This window comes from Tenebrio molitor, chromosome X, assembly GCF_963966145.1.
Source record: "Tenebrio molitor chromosome X, icTenMoli1.1, whole genome shotgun sequence".
In the NCBI taxonomy this organism is placed as follows: Eukaryota; Metazoa; Arthropoda; class Insecta; order Coleoptera; family Tenebrionidae; genus Tenebrio; species Tenebrio molitor.
Window position 1 is genome coordinate 4,203,141 of NC_091055.1, and position 15,097 is coordinate 4,218,237.

At 31.8% G+C, this 15,097-nt stretch overlaps 1 protein-coding gene across 5 annotated transcripts in view; it reads left to right on the forward strand.

Moving 5' to 3' along the window:
* The window catches only part of LOC138139858 (SLIT-ROBO Rho GTPase-activating protein 1-like), a 43,390-nt gene that overhangs the window by 4,006 nt on the left and 24,287 nt on the right, over positions 1-15,097 (forward strand). Inside the window, exon 1 of one of the 5 annotated variants that reach the window (XM_069060425.1) lies at positions 12,802-13,111. The exons of the other annotated variants lie outside the window; for them this stretch is intronic. Within the exon in view, the coding sequence (XP_068916526.1) occupies positions 13,036-13,111 (76 nt within the window). The 5' untranslated portion in view covers positions 12,802-13,035. Of the gene's footprint in view, positions 1-12,801; positions 13,112-15,097 lie in introns of those variants that run through there. 5 annotated transcript variants of the gene reach the window in all.

A 15,097-nucleotide genomic window follows, 5' to 3' on the forward strand; every position in this document is an offset into this window, starting at 1 on the left:
CGTTTCTACAATTACACGAAAAAACAAGAGAGAGTGGCAATTCTGTTTGTTTTTTTAAAGTTACTATCAACCCGACGGTTTTCTTATGTGACACATAATTGAGTGTAACCAAACCGGAAAGCACACTTCACATAAATAAAACTGATCTGGACTCTTAGTTCGAATTCGAAATAACTGACATAAATTACTGTTAACGCGGCGTTTTTGACTAGTTAGTGGATTTTAAGAATTCATCCGGTTCGTTGCTGGAATCGTGCCTCATCTTTTTTTTAATCGAAATTGTTAATCCGCCTCATTCTGTCGACGTGCACAAAATAACGATTCTTCTCCGTGTCTTATAAGTTTTGATCAAATATATTTTTAATTACATATCAGAAAACGGATAAACGTATCTGTAGCGCACAACTTCATCAACTCCGCTTCTGGAGGTATTGTTGGGCGAGATCGTAATTGATTAACAATTAAAAGAGTTATTTGTTGATGTGTTTTTAATTTAAATTGGTTCTCATGTAAATGGTAACAACGTGGGAAAATTCTTTTAATGTTTTTTTGTTCGCAAATGACGTAACAAAAATTTTTTCGAATCATTTTCTTGACCACTAGATTTGTGGTTTTTCCGCCTTTCTGGGTTTAAATACAGTCGAATTAGTATTTTGTTATAATTGTCACAGGAAATGACATTGAATAAATTCCAACAAAATCTAATTTGCAGTCTCCAGCTGAAACTTTATAAATTAAAATTTAAATTAACTAATTTGTTTGTTAAATTTTACAACTAACTAATATAAGATTTGGCAGGGATTAGTTGAAATGTCATCTGCTGTTAATTCACGTTGAGATTTATTCACAAAAAAAAACAATGTTCATTTTTTTTATGAATTAATTTCGATGAAAAATGAATTCGAATTTGATGAATTTTTACAATTTTACACACAGGGTGTAATCAAAACACGCGGGAATATTTTAAACCGTAAACCACCAAGACATTTGAAGACGATTTGCACCGGCTGAAATTGCGAATTTAAAAATTCAAATTCACCTTATTCCGGCCCGTGGTCGACGAAGACGATTACCATTTATACCACGTAAGAAATTTGACACTGACACTGAATTGTGTCGGAAAAACGGACAAAACACTTTTAGCGTACTTATTCACAGTGATGCACGGACCCTTGGAAAAACTTCCCTGTCTGGAAACTGTTCCCGGTACAGTATTTACGGTTGGACCGCGCACGGTACGCGAGCACCATATTCGTTAATTCCACGTTTGTAAAATTTGGCATTTTAAACGATTTAATTAATAACAAATACACGATTATTAATTAATACACTGTCACACTGCACCGTTTGTCAAGCTGCAACTAAATAAACTGACTTACGCCAATCTAACCTCCGATAAGAAGATCCTTTTTTGTCATACACGTGTAAAAAGCGAGAGTTCGCTTTTTCTTTATTATTGCTTTTTTGATTTCTATGTATGTATTATGAAACCAACACGCTGCCGTGTCCGTAGGTACTTATGTCCTTATGTGTTTAAATATTTCCGTGTATTTTGATTAAGGCTGTTTACATGTGCATACTGATGAATTCAGTAATTATTTATGTTGCCAAGTACATATCTCTAAAATTGTTTGTACTATTTTCAGACGAATTCACCGTTAGTAGTTATTTTTTTTAAGATTTGTTTAAAAAATACCTTAACTTTCCATTGCAAGAAAAATTCGAATTTGTTGAACTTTTGCAATTTTTTGCTATTCTTATTAGAAAAAAAAAATCATGTGTTTCTGATGGTATTGGAATTCATAAAAAATTAACTTTACATTTGGAAATTGAAAATACGTTAATGAATTTTACTTTTAATTTTTTGTCAATATTCATTGTTCGGTTCATTTTTCACGAATTTCCCAACCAGTCTGGAAAGAATTAGAATTAGATTTTTTTAAAGAAAGCTTAAGAAGTCATTATACAAGTGTTTCAGGTAATTTTCCGAGATCTACGTCGAATTTATGCAACTCAATAGTCAGTAGTCACAAAATGGTCGATACCAAAATACTATTTAATTATCTTTAATTATTAATTAATTATCGTTAATGAAAATTATAAATGAAATGTATTTAAAGTTCGTCAGGGTCGGAAACTGAAACACCCTGTATCTATTTACAGTTTATGGTGCTAAGTATCCATTAAAATTAGCAAAATTAGAAAAGAAACATAATTTTCTTTGTTTATTGAAGTTTGTTCACAAAAATTAAAGTGAACGAATTTTTGCAATATTTTATGGATTTTAATAAAAAATGTCTAACATTTTGGTGTTTACGGTACTAGAACTGTATTATTTTGTTTTTTTGAAAAATTTGAAAAATGAGATGATAAAAGTAGGCACTTCTTTTTGCTATTTATTTCCAAGTGGATTTTTCTGGCTAATTGTCAATTTTTGTTGGGATTTGTTTCCAAATGAATTTGGTCAAATGACATTTTCTAGTGGATTTTGGATAATTTTTCCAATTGTTTACAATTTTCCAGATGGACTTATTCTGTTCGTCTCTTTTTATTACGTATTATTGTTTCTTGTTTTTGTTGAAATTTAGTCACGAGAAAAACACTTCGACTCGTTTTTTATAAATTACATAACTCTGGTGTGGGAAGAATTCGAATATGATTAATAGGGCCCGGATTTTAAGCAATTATAAAATCGAAAATAGGCGCCTAAAATAGTCCCTTAAAGTAGTGCAAATAGTCCCTTAAAATCGGAAAATAACGCACATTAGTTCATTAAAGTTGTTGTTTATTAGTTCAAAGGGACATTTGGAAACTAACAAAATGAAACTCCATATAGGTATTGTTACTAATGAGAAATAAAATTGGTCATACATTACCGTATGTCCTACACTACTGTTAATATAATTTAATTTAATTAGAAAAGAGAAAACTGGACAATTTAGTAATTGTTCGTGACGCTAAAAAATCACTACGTATGTACCAGTAAAAATTTGAAAATATTTTTTTTCTATTTTGCACCTACATATAACAGTCAGTATAACACTCAAACGGATTTCGAAAAGGAGCTCTTTTCGATACGCCTTTCAGGAACATTTACTTAAATTTTTAATGTTGGCAGTGACTCATAGTGAATTGTTGCTACTTGATCACTGCATTTCACGACACTTTAATTTCAAAACTTACAATTGTTCGTCAATTTACCAGCGTTACCAACCCTTATATTTACCAAATATAATTTTCCTAGCATTATGTTTAGATTTTTTTTTAATTTAAGGGGCAAAATAGAAAAAATATTGTATTATACTCGTTTTATAAGCCATTTTGTCGCACTTGTTTGCTTCAAAGCACTCGTCGCTGCGCTCCTCGTGCTCTAAAAAACACGTACGACAAAATGGTGTCTCATAAAACTCGTATAATAAATAACGAAGAATTCGAATTTGATGAACATATTTTAATTGTTTTAAAGCTATTTGCATGTGGCCTTATCTTGATAATTAATTTTTTAAGTATTAACGTTATGCTTGATTTTATATTTTTTCAATTCAAAGTTTTGCATATACATATTAAAAAAAAGTCAACATAATTAAATGCTAGAGATATGACACTTCTACAAACACCGTCAATTCAAATATGCATTACCTGGGTAACGTATGTTCAAGAAAATGGTCGAGTGGTCTGATGCTTGCCTTTGTTTCCGTGAACATATGACATAGCTTCATCAGCTCTCAAATATTTCGTGAAACAAAGTGTAAAACGAAAAAGTGAAAGTGAGAGACTATCAATATAAATTTCAGAAACTGTTAAACCGAGTCAGGGACATAATATAAAATCAGTCGAAAACTTCAATCTGTCATTTATCACAACAAATGAAGGTATGATCAAAATGAAGATACGCATCTGAGGGATTTGTCAATTAAAGAGACTACGTTATCTACGTTTGGAAAAGAGAGAGAAACCACCACCTGCTTGACCTCAAATTTATTTGAACACTCGTTATATGACTCATAAGGACTTTCCATAAGAATTGATTACTAACTTAATCTAATTTGTGGAATTACAATTATCTTTTGGTAGAATTTTTTTTAAATATTTAAGAGGTTAGTTCACCGAAAGTTCGACATATTTTAAATTCACGTGGTCATAGTGAGATTTGATAGTAAATGTATAAATAATGTTAAAAATGTTTTGCATTATTTTCGCTTTTTAAAGCTTTCACAACTTCTGTGTTAAATTAACACAAATCCAGAAATAAAAGTACAATTATAAATGAAGGTGCGGACTGTTTTTTCTAACTAACGTTCCGGATTGTGAAAATTTTTGTTGATTGTTGACAGTATAACCAGCAACTAACTATTCTTCGGTGATTCCTTTTTCGTCATTTCAAACTTATCGATCACGGCGGGTAAGAGTTTTAAGAAAGCATTCTTAGCATGTTTGGCAACCGTGATCTGTCGGGATCCAACATTAGAAAATATGAAAAAAAAATGTGGGTACAGAGGCGCCGACATTTTATTAAACCATCCCTAGATTCTAATTTTTCGTAGAGGAACTTTGATACAAAGAAACCGATTTCGATGTCAATATAAAGATCCAATTTGATCAAATTACTTTTCAACGAATATCAGAGGTAATTCGGAGAAAATTTAAACCAAGTGGATTGGATCCGAACGAGATTTGATTCGATTTGACCCTCAGAAACTTAAATAAGACAGGATAATTAATTTCTCAACGACGTATCGACACTTCAGAAGATTCCACATCGGAATTGGATTAGACGTTCATAATTGGAAAACAAAAATGTATTTCTGTTCCAGAATTCCTAAAAGCGACTTGTCTTTCACTCTTTGTCGCCGACTTTTAATATATTGTAATAAATTCAGGAAGGAATGAAAGTTGAAGGTCTGCTTGAGTGACGAGTTCGGGTTTTGTATGAGATTTGCACAGAGATTCGATACATTCTTGTCTAGCAGCTGGAGTATATATTGTCAGTTTGATTCCATTTTAAAAAGTTGCTTTTGCAAAGTTTTGCTCGAGGAAAGGCCCCGCTCTAAAAGTAATTCTGTAATTAACACTCCAGTTAATTTTGCAAATTCAATTAATTAAATTATTATATACATCAGTAATTTTGTTTTTACACAAATTACTCAATTCAACGAAAATATTAATTCAAATTAGTTACTGGAAATTATTCATGTGAAATGAGACAATAATTTCGCGAGCAAAACAATTTTTTATTGTTTAATTAGACTCTTTCCTTTTCCCCGTGCCAAAAACAAGTCTGTTTCGTACGTTTCTGTCAAAGACAAGTGTGCAAAAATTAAAAATTCAAAATGTGCTCTCAGAACATGAGATTTCCTATTTTACCTTTCACATTCACCCTCCACAACAAATCGTTTCGGCGTCATTCACTCGAAAAAATTGTTTACTACGCCTTTCCAAGATCGAAAATCTACTTCCGACGTGATACATCGAAATTCCATAAGAACTAACTATTAACTCCTATTAAATGCTGCGAGTCTACATGGAACTCTGTAATCGATGTTAATGGAATCGTCTATATTTAATTCAGTTTGATTTTTTTTACAATACAACGTCGTACTTAGCAGAAGCCTCAATTCTTGCGAGAACAATACAAGAAAATTTTAATCCCCAAGAACCTCCAAAGTATAAAAGTTAAAGTTCTTCGGGGTAAGATTCCCTGATTATTTTATATTATTTCCAACAATATAAAGTTTAAATCCTTCGGAAATGATATGACTCCCTTCAAATGTTATCGATATGTTATCTTCCAAACAACATTGTGTTTACGGTAGGCTCCCAATAAATTTATCCTGTAATACTACCTATTTTCCTGTTGGTATTACTTATTCGTGTTCCGCTTTTGTATTTACTTCGTAAGAGAATACAATTTTTTCACTGAAACCGTCGTGTTTTCCTACCCATTTGGACATTATTTAAACGCCAATTAGTGCACTTTTCACTAGTTTCATTATTCACAGTGACCTTTCCGTTCATAAATATTTTGTTAGTAGGGTATTTGCGGTAGATTTGTAAAACTTTAAAGAGTCTTAGAGTTGGCCTCTTAATAGTTATAAATTAACGAAGGCTGAGGGCAAAGTTTCCACCATTAGCTAACTTTTTTTTGTATATTATTGATCATTTTCCTAATCAGTGGAGCTAAAAAGCCGTCTAATAAAAGGGGATGTTTTATTTTTTTTTTTCTATCCTTGCTTTGATGCTATTATGCTGTGAAATCTAATAAATGAGCAAAAATTCACGTATGATTTTATTTGTCGTGAACAAAATATGAATAAAAAATTTGAACGAGCACTATTGATCTTTAAGCTTCTACTTCTAAGCCAAAATTTCTTTAATGCGTCGCGCAACTACGAGAAAAGCCACCAACGGAGTCGTTAAAATTAATACTTTTTCCTTTTTGAAATATTGAAATTGGAATTTCTCTCTGCCAGCATGTATCAAACCGACGTTTTTTATGTTTATTATTACCACCTATTTTTTTATGATTACCATTACATCTCCTAATCGATTATGTTATCAGATTTCGCAATATTTTGTGACATATATTTTATGAGGTTGTCAGTTCACATTATACATCTTGGTTAAAAAAAGACTGACGCCCATCCATATTCTTCGTAGCATTTTTTCTTGAAATAATAGAAAATGTCTGCGACAATTTCGTAATTTGACAACATAATTTGGGTTGTTTATTTCATATTTTATCGCGAATGTTAAGAAAGTGTCTGTGACACCTGCTTGTACATCACAATATTTAAATGACGTTGAAAATGAAAGTGCATTCACATGCAGTTGTTTCAGAAATTCAAATTAACTAAACTTTTGAAGTGGAATAAATAAACAATTTTAAGAAAGTTTTAAAATGAGTGGCGACTTCGCCATTTTAATTCGTAAAATAAAACGCGAAAAATTCCGAGAATATGATAGATAATCAAACTGAAGTAACTGCTTTACACGAAACGTGAAAATGTTATTTTTGTGCAATGTCCATGAAACAATAAATAAAATACTTTAGCAACATTAACGACAAGTGGATTGTAATATCATAATTAAAAACCAACAAAATCTTAAATGAAAGTGATTTTAAATTAAAACAAATTTTTAAAAGCAGGTAACGAGATAAATTAGTTGATTTAATTGCATGATTTAATAGTTGGTAATATTCTCATCAAATAAACCAATGACTTGTTTGATTTGTTACTTAATCGGCTGTTTGTTTATTGGATTGATTAATCGATTATTTATCTATCACTCGAAAGTATGTATTATTGCACTGACCCGACCATTGATCATCTGTAGCAGATACCATTATTTATTTTAGTCCACTGTTAGCAAGATCGGTTATCAATATTTTAAGAAATGTTTTCAAAATCGATTTTATTGTAGACGTAAGTACATACATAATATAAATTTTATTTCTGAAAATTCAAGATAGATATCTACCGTAAGATATTGTCAATCAATTGTACCTGAAATTTAACAAAAGAATCATCGTCGAATTCGACTCGTAAAATCATCTTCTAATAAGATGTGTAATTAGTTGATCAATTGAAGGTTTTTTAATTAGAAAGTGCATTAATCAAATTGGGGTAATGACATGGAGTTATTACCGTATTAAGTTACTTAAAAGTTTTATATTTTGTATCGATTAATTAAATAATTTAGTAATTGATTAGTAATTAATAATGAAAAAAATTGATGGATCTGATAAATATATTATTAATTACCAGTTTGTCACGTCCTAGCGAAATTGATTTAAAACTCATCGGTCCGCCGGATACTTTTTATTGATTTCGTGACCGTATAATTTGAATAAATTGCGGAATTTTGTTTATATCTTTGTTTATATTTGCGTTCTCCTAATTATGACCCCGGAATAACTTATTTTTCTTTGCACTAAAACATGTTTATGTAAATTTACCCCAAATTAATACATAGTAGGAGCACCGTTAGTTATTTTTTACGTAAACGTATTCGTTTCTGTTTTTATTTCAGCTGCATTGAATATAATACATATTTAAAAATTTTGAGTAAATTTAATAACGAGTTATGTATATTTACACAGTCCGTTGTAAAATTACACAGAAACAAAACTAATATGAAAGTACATATATGGAACCATACTTATTTTGATGATTTGATGGAAATTGTAATGTAATTTTTACTTCCCACATTTAATTATACATTGGTGTAACTGTAGATACTTATTCAATTAAGTATACATTCGGTACCGCTTCACTGTAAGAAAAAATAGTAAAATTTATTTAAAATGTAATTTTACAATCCTTAAGGTTGTCTCATTCTGCATTCCTTATTCATAGTATATATTGGTACAATTAAATTATTATTAACATTTTCATTACAGTTATAGTTAAAGTAGCGTAATTTTTGGGAGTATTTGTAACAGAAAAAAGTATAAGTTATGTAAATGTGGTAATTTTGCAATATATTTTCGGTGTTTACTAAGAAAATTTGCATTCATTTATTTACCAAACATTTTACGAGTACCTACTACGTTTATCGACGCTGTTTGTTTAAAGATAAAAGTTATCATTGAGTAGTTTAAGTAAAGTATACGTCAATAGTTTTTTTTTTTTATTTCGCAAATGAAGTTTCTATTGAATATTAAAAGAAGTTTTAGGCAAAAATAGCCCTAGTGAGATTTTGTGCATGTGTAAATTTTATGAACGCAATTGGAATAAAAAAATTTAACAAAAAAATCAAAATTTAGAAATTACACTTTAAATTGACCGAGCAGAAAATGGGCAAATCTGAGCATTAAACGTCTCAAAATCGCATTAATTTTTAATCAGAGAACGGTTTTAGACCACGTTAGAGATAACATTTTGCTATCACTTTTCTCGATATAATAAGATTCCACAGAACACAACAAAAAGAGTGTTTACTTCCGGATAATAGTAGATTCCATCATTAAGAGTAGAAGTGAGTCTTTTTGTGCTAAGCCCAGAGATTCAAGACCGCGCGAAGTCGAGGTCGGCAACTGGGCGAAGCACAAAAAGACCTTCTACTCTGAATAATATACAGGTTGGACCATCGTATAGCATATTCTCAATAAATCATATTTCTAATTATCCTAGAAATTTGAATTTTGTGGTCAATAATCTACACTGAAAGTACTACAACATGAATTTATTATGTTTTCAAACAGACGCTTCAAATGGCGTCAGGACGCTAAAAAATGAAAAACTCAAACTTACTTAATTTTTTTTTCGACTCCCTGGATTGAAAAAACGACAGAGAACGCAACTCTGATATTAAAAATTATGAATAAGTCATTGATTTCAAATTAATTGAGTTAATATAATAATTTTTGGTACCAATATTATTGGTATACTCCGTACTCTGGTAGATTGCACGTTTTTTGACAGAAGACAGACACAGAAACCGGTTTGGCGGGAATTAATCTGCAGGGATACAATGGTTTTCTACATAACGTGAAACAATTGAGATGGAGAGTTTAGTATTTTTCACTGCTTTATGTTTTGGAACTAGAATTTAAAAACGTGCAATCTATCACCGTACGGAGTATACCAGTTATTTTGATTTAAATGCCAACTTTTGTATTATCAAAATCTACATTGTCCTGTAGGTGAGATTATGTATAAGAAAAAATCCGGATTACTTTATTTTATTTTATAAAAAATTATTCCGCCATTTCGTACCTACATCGGAAATTTAAGATTATGCCTTCTAAGTTTCAATTTTTTTTTACAATGAAAAAAAGGGTTTTATCGCAAATATGCTATACGACCTGTATGTAATGTTAATGTGTACATACATACATATTTTCGTCACGCCAAAGTCGGGAGGAGTGATGTTAAAATTGGTACAACTGTTCAAGATAGCCGCTCGCCATCGCTCGTCTGTTCTGCTGTAGTACATTAAAAAATGTAAAAAAAATAATATTTGCTGGGTATTTTGCACGGTGTTGAAACTACAAAAATTAAAATATGGAAGTAGGCCTCATATTTTCGTTTCGTTCTCATAAGAAATTAAATTTTTCCTCAATCGGGAATCAAATTTATTTCGAATATTGTACTTCCTGTTAACATTACACAAAATATAACCAGCGCGATTTAATTTTTGTAAATATTTGAATTATTGCTGACAAAAAATTAATCTTTTTGTAAACATCTGTATCTACTCGGTTTATTATTATATTATTAAAATATTATTTATTCGAGTATAGTCCCTGAGAAAAATGTACAGTTACACAGTTTATACTAACATTACACAAAATATAACCGGTCCGATTTAATTTCCGTAAATATTTGAATTATTTCTGACAAAACAGTAATATTTTTGTAAACATCCATATTTACATGGCTTGATATACCTATACAATTATTATCTTATCGTAAATAGGTACGCGGTATTAGTTACTCTTGAATGTAGAATTACCTGCACATTTTTTTTTACATAAAATTAAATTACATTTTTTTTAACGTATAAATTTAATTTTTTGTACTCAGTGTGCGTTTACACAATTTGTGGTAAAATTACATAAAACTTATTTGGTATAGTTAAATTACCTTTAATTCTTAAGTATGTATTATAAATAATTAATACGAAAAACTGTAAAAATGATAGTTTTTTCACAACAGATTCATTCATTTCGAAATTTAGAATAAAGTTAGTGATGTTTGGTGTGTATTTATACGATTCGTAACAAACATTCCACGAAAAGTAATTGATATGGTCAAATTGTTATGCGAGTATGTAGTAATATAGCGAGTAAACACTCACGGCGAACGAGATAATATTACGTACAATAATTGTACGTTATCTATTGTGCATTTTTATTTTTATTTTATTTTACTTACCGTAAAAGTACATAAACCTTGTTTTTTTCATTGTCAACTTTTATAACTTTATATGAAAATGATGTACATATTTCATATTAAAGTTACAAACTACTAGATATGTATAAAATTCATTAATTTAAGAAAAAAAAACTACATTGACAATTTAATATTTATGATGACAGAAGTCTAATATCTTTACGTCTTGTCCAAACTTGTTTCCTGAATTGGTATAATTTAAATTTATGGGGGTTGCTGTCCATAATTTACCATAAGATATTCGACTTTTACCACCATCAATATTTTCCTAAACGCCATTAAATTTTGTTTATAATTAATGACTCTAATCAATTTCTAACAGCGGAAGTTACGATGTTATTATCTGTTATTTTACCGCATGTAAATTACCTTAATAAAAATTAAAGTATGTATGTACGATTATAATTTGGAAAAAATATTTTTATGTTCGTTTCCTGAGATACATAACCGGGAAAATGGTATACATACATACTATAACTAAATATATTAACTTTCAAAGATAACCTCAAAATTTACAGTTAATTAATGTTTTTAAGATTTTGCGCAAACGAACACGAAAACATTCAATATCGTGCGCTGTCACTTTTCTGGAATTCGGCCTGTTTTCATCACTCGGCTGACGCCTCGTGCTTCAAATTTCGTCCTCATACCTGAAAAGTAATCTGACAGCCCTACTCATATGAAAATAACTATGGCATTATTTCAATTTAAAGTAGAATAAGTGATCTTTGAGGCGCGTTCGTACGATTTGTGTAAAACTACACCAGAAATGTTCGCTGTGGTAAAATAATTTTAAATATGACAACAAAATAGATTTACATGTCGAGAGTAAAATTTTCGAGTGTGTCTCTTAATTTCGAGTGTCGTCAGTGGGATAACAACATTACACATCTAGAGTGTTTGTTGTGAAATGTATTTGGTGTAAAAAAATTGTCTTTGTAAAAATAACTAACCCTCTGTGGACGCGATAATTTTACAACACTATGTGTGGTTATGCGAGGTTAAATTTAATATTTACCCGAAATTTTAGAGTAAAGTTAATAACGTTTGATGTATATTTACACGGCTTGCGGCAAAATTACATCAAATATATTTGATGCCGTTAAATTACCTTAAATCGCGGTATTATTTATGCCTGCAAATAGAGCTTCAGGAGTAATATTTACTCAGTGTAAAAGTGAAATTACACATTTTTACGAGAAGCTAATGGTTGCGAACAGTAGCAGCAGCAGCAGCACTCGTTTTTTCCTTAATTTCGGGAGGAGTGTACAAAGCAGAAAGAACGTAACGTAATTCGGATTATTCGTCGGCATGGCGCGTCCCGTAAACACGATCCGATCACTTTTAGCTTCCAGTTTGGCGAGTAAATATCAGATGTTCCGATTTATGAAGACGTCGGAGAAACGTGTGGAGGTGTAGTAAACAATTCTTTGATTATTTCGCATGAGAGAGCGCCGGCCGTCGAGTTTGTTAGCCGACGTACGTACGCGTGGGACGGTTTAAATACTACCGCAGGATTCCTACATCCTGCGAGAGAGGAAGGATAATCTGAATTACGTGTGACTCGTGATCGAACAAAAACTGCCTCTCCCGTGTTTACGGCGTTTATTCCGATGTGATGCACACTTTGTTATCAGTTTCAGCGTCGGTCACGGTCCGACGGTCGGCCAATTTGCGCGTAAAAATAGGAGCAATTAGAGGGCGCAGGGCGCAGAACGTCCTGGCGATCCTGGCGTCGGGCGAGCGGTCGTTCTCGATGGCCGGCCGCCCATGCCCATCACCAAGGGTGTCTGCCGTCTGATGGGCAACCTGGAGGAGCGCGCAGACGCTAAAATGTTCCGTTTTTGGCCGGGTCTGTACCCCACCAGTTCGTGGAGCGATGCTACATCGCAACTCGACTTACTCTATTACCTTGCCTACAGCGGATAGTGTAGAATCGGGACGACAGCAGTAGTATTAGCTTAGTTGTTGGATTTTTATTTATAGAACCCACGTGCAACCGGCTCGATGTGCTTTATTTGTGTTGTGTTCCGGACCTTTTCGTCGATCCTGCCTCCTTCTTGCGTTTACATGCGATTAATGCCATAACAAACAGACAGATTTCGGTGTGAGTGCGCAACACGCAGCATCCCCAACGATGTTTCAGTGCATCATTCAACAAAAGAATGGCTGGATTCACCCTCACAACACGGAGACTAAAGACGTTTTCCCAGGTTTGAATTTTATTCGTACGTCTAGATCTATTTCAGATACTCCAAAAAATGCTCTATTGGGGGACCGACCGGCTTGATTATTCTCCACGGACCAACTTCTTACCACCGTCTCCACAACTTTGTCTCGCATTTTGTTGCAAACAACACCGAAAGTAAACAAGAAAACTTATTGTATTTGTCGGCTATTGTTAGCGCTTCTGTCGATTTAAAAAAAAATTCACCGGAAATGAAACCGAACAGCATTACGGCATAATATTGATAGTTGCAAACATTATTTGAAAAACTACACTGCACAGTCATCTTCCGGTTTCGTACTTTCTACACTTGATCCTTATTTTGCAGCTAGTGTTTCACATTAGAAAAAGTACGAAACTTCCTCTCGGTAACATTAGAAACTCGTTTCGCCTCGAACACCTAGAAAAATTCTTCTCCTTAATGACTGGCTTTATAAAACTAAAAAAAATAATAATAACACAATTTTAATATAAGTAGATTTATTTTGCGTGCATTTTACACCCAATCCCCACAAAATCCTATCTGCACAAATATAATACATACTAGCGCATATTTCGGCTAATTTGTTTTGATGTAATTTTACACAATTCGTGTAAAACGTTGCACATTTTCAACCAAAAATCCACTCTTGCTTCGATCACGTCAATTAATTAATTATTATTGTTATTCACACCAAATATATTTCATGTAATTTTACATAGACCGCGTAAATGCAAACTATATTATTCGAAATAATGAATTTTACGTAGTAAAAAATGTCATTTTACTCGCTTAGCTGAGGTAATTTTACCGTATCAAATGTTTTTGGTGTAATTTTACCACAAACTGTGAAAATCAGGCGCGTCCTGATTCAAAAAATAATACCAAGTGACGTAAGTTGCATTATTTACGCCAGAAAAAAGTCAAAAACAATTAAACAAACAAACCGCGTAAATGCAAACTATAATATTCGAAATAATGAATTTTACGTAGTAAAAATGTCATTTTACTCACTCCGAGTGCCCCGGTAATTTTACTCACTTAGCTGAGGTAATTTTACCCTATCAAATGTTTTTGGTCTAATTTTAGCACAAACTGAAAATCTGGCGCATCCTGATTCAAAGAATAATACCAAATGACGTAAGTTGCATTATTTACGCCAGAAAAAAGTCAAAAACAATTAGACAAACAATCGAATCAAGTATATTTTGGGTAATTTAAAGTCGTATAAATGAGTATTCAACTCGGTAGCTGCTCTCGAAATTATCAGATTAATATTCTACACAAAGTAGTCCAATTATACTGTGTAAATATCTGTGACAGAAATATTTGTAACGTGTAATTTTACAAACCGTGTAAAAATGCATCAGATATTATTTTAAATTTTTACGAAAATCATAGAAAGTTTTACATGTACGGTTTTCTCAAAATCGTTGTAGGTCGTAAAATTTTATTGCATATTATGAGCGATTAACAGGCACAATGGTTGGGTTTGAAAAGGTTGGGAAGCGGCGCGTGCCACTTGCCGTACAATGAAATCTGCAAAATCTACAATAGAACCCTGCTTAAAATATTTGCTGTTAGTGGTAAACTAGAATTTATACGCCCCGCAAGGTCTTTAACTTAAAGTACCATAAAATTTTACGACCTACAACCAAATTGAGAAAACAGTACAAAGAATATATGTACACCAATTTAAAAAAAATTTCGTTACAAATAAATCAAGCATTCGAGGTAATTCTACGATTCCAAATATATACAGGGTGGACCATCGTATAGCATACCACCCTGTATATTTAATGTAATTTTCATATTCAATGAGGAAATACATATCTATTTAATTCACCGACTGTACTCAAATATGTGAGACAATTATTCAGTTCATGTAGTAAATTTTACACAGTCGACGGTGTAATTTTATTTTTTACGTGTACCAAGTCAGCATTAAATTTTTTTTTTACAGTACATCAGATGTAAAATTACCATGTTTAA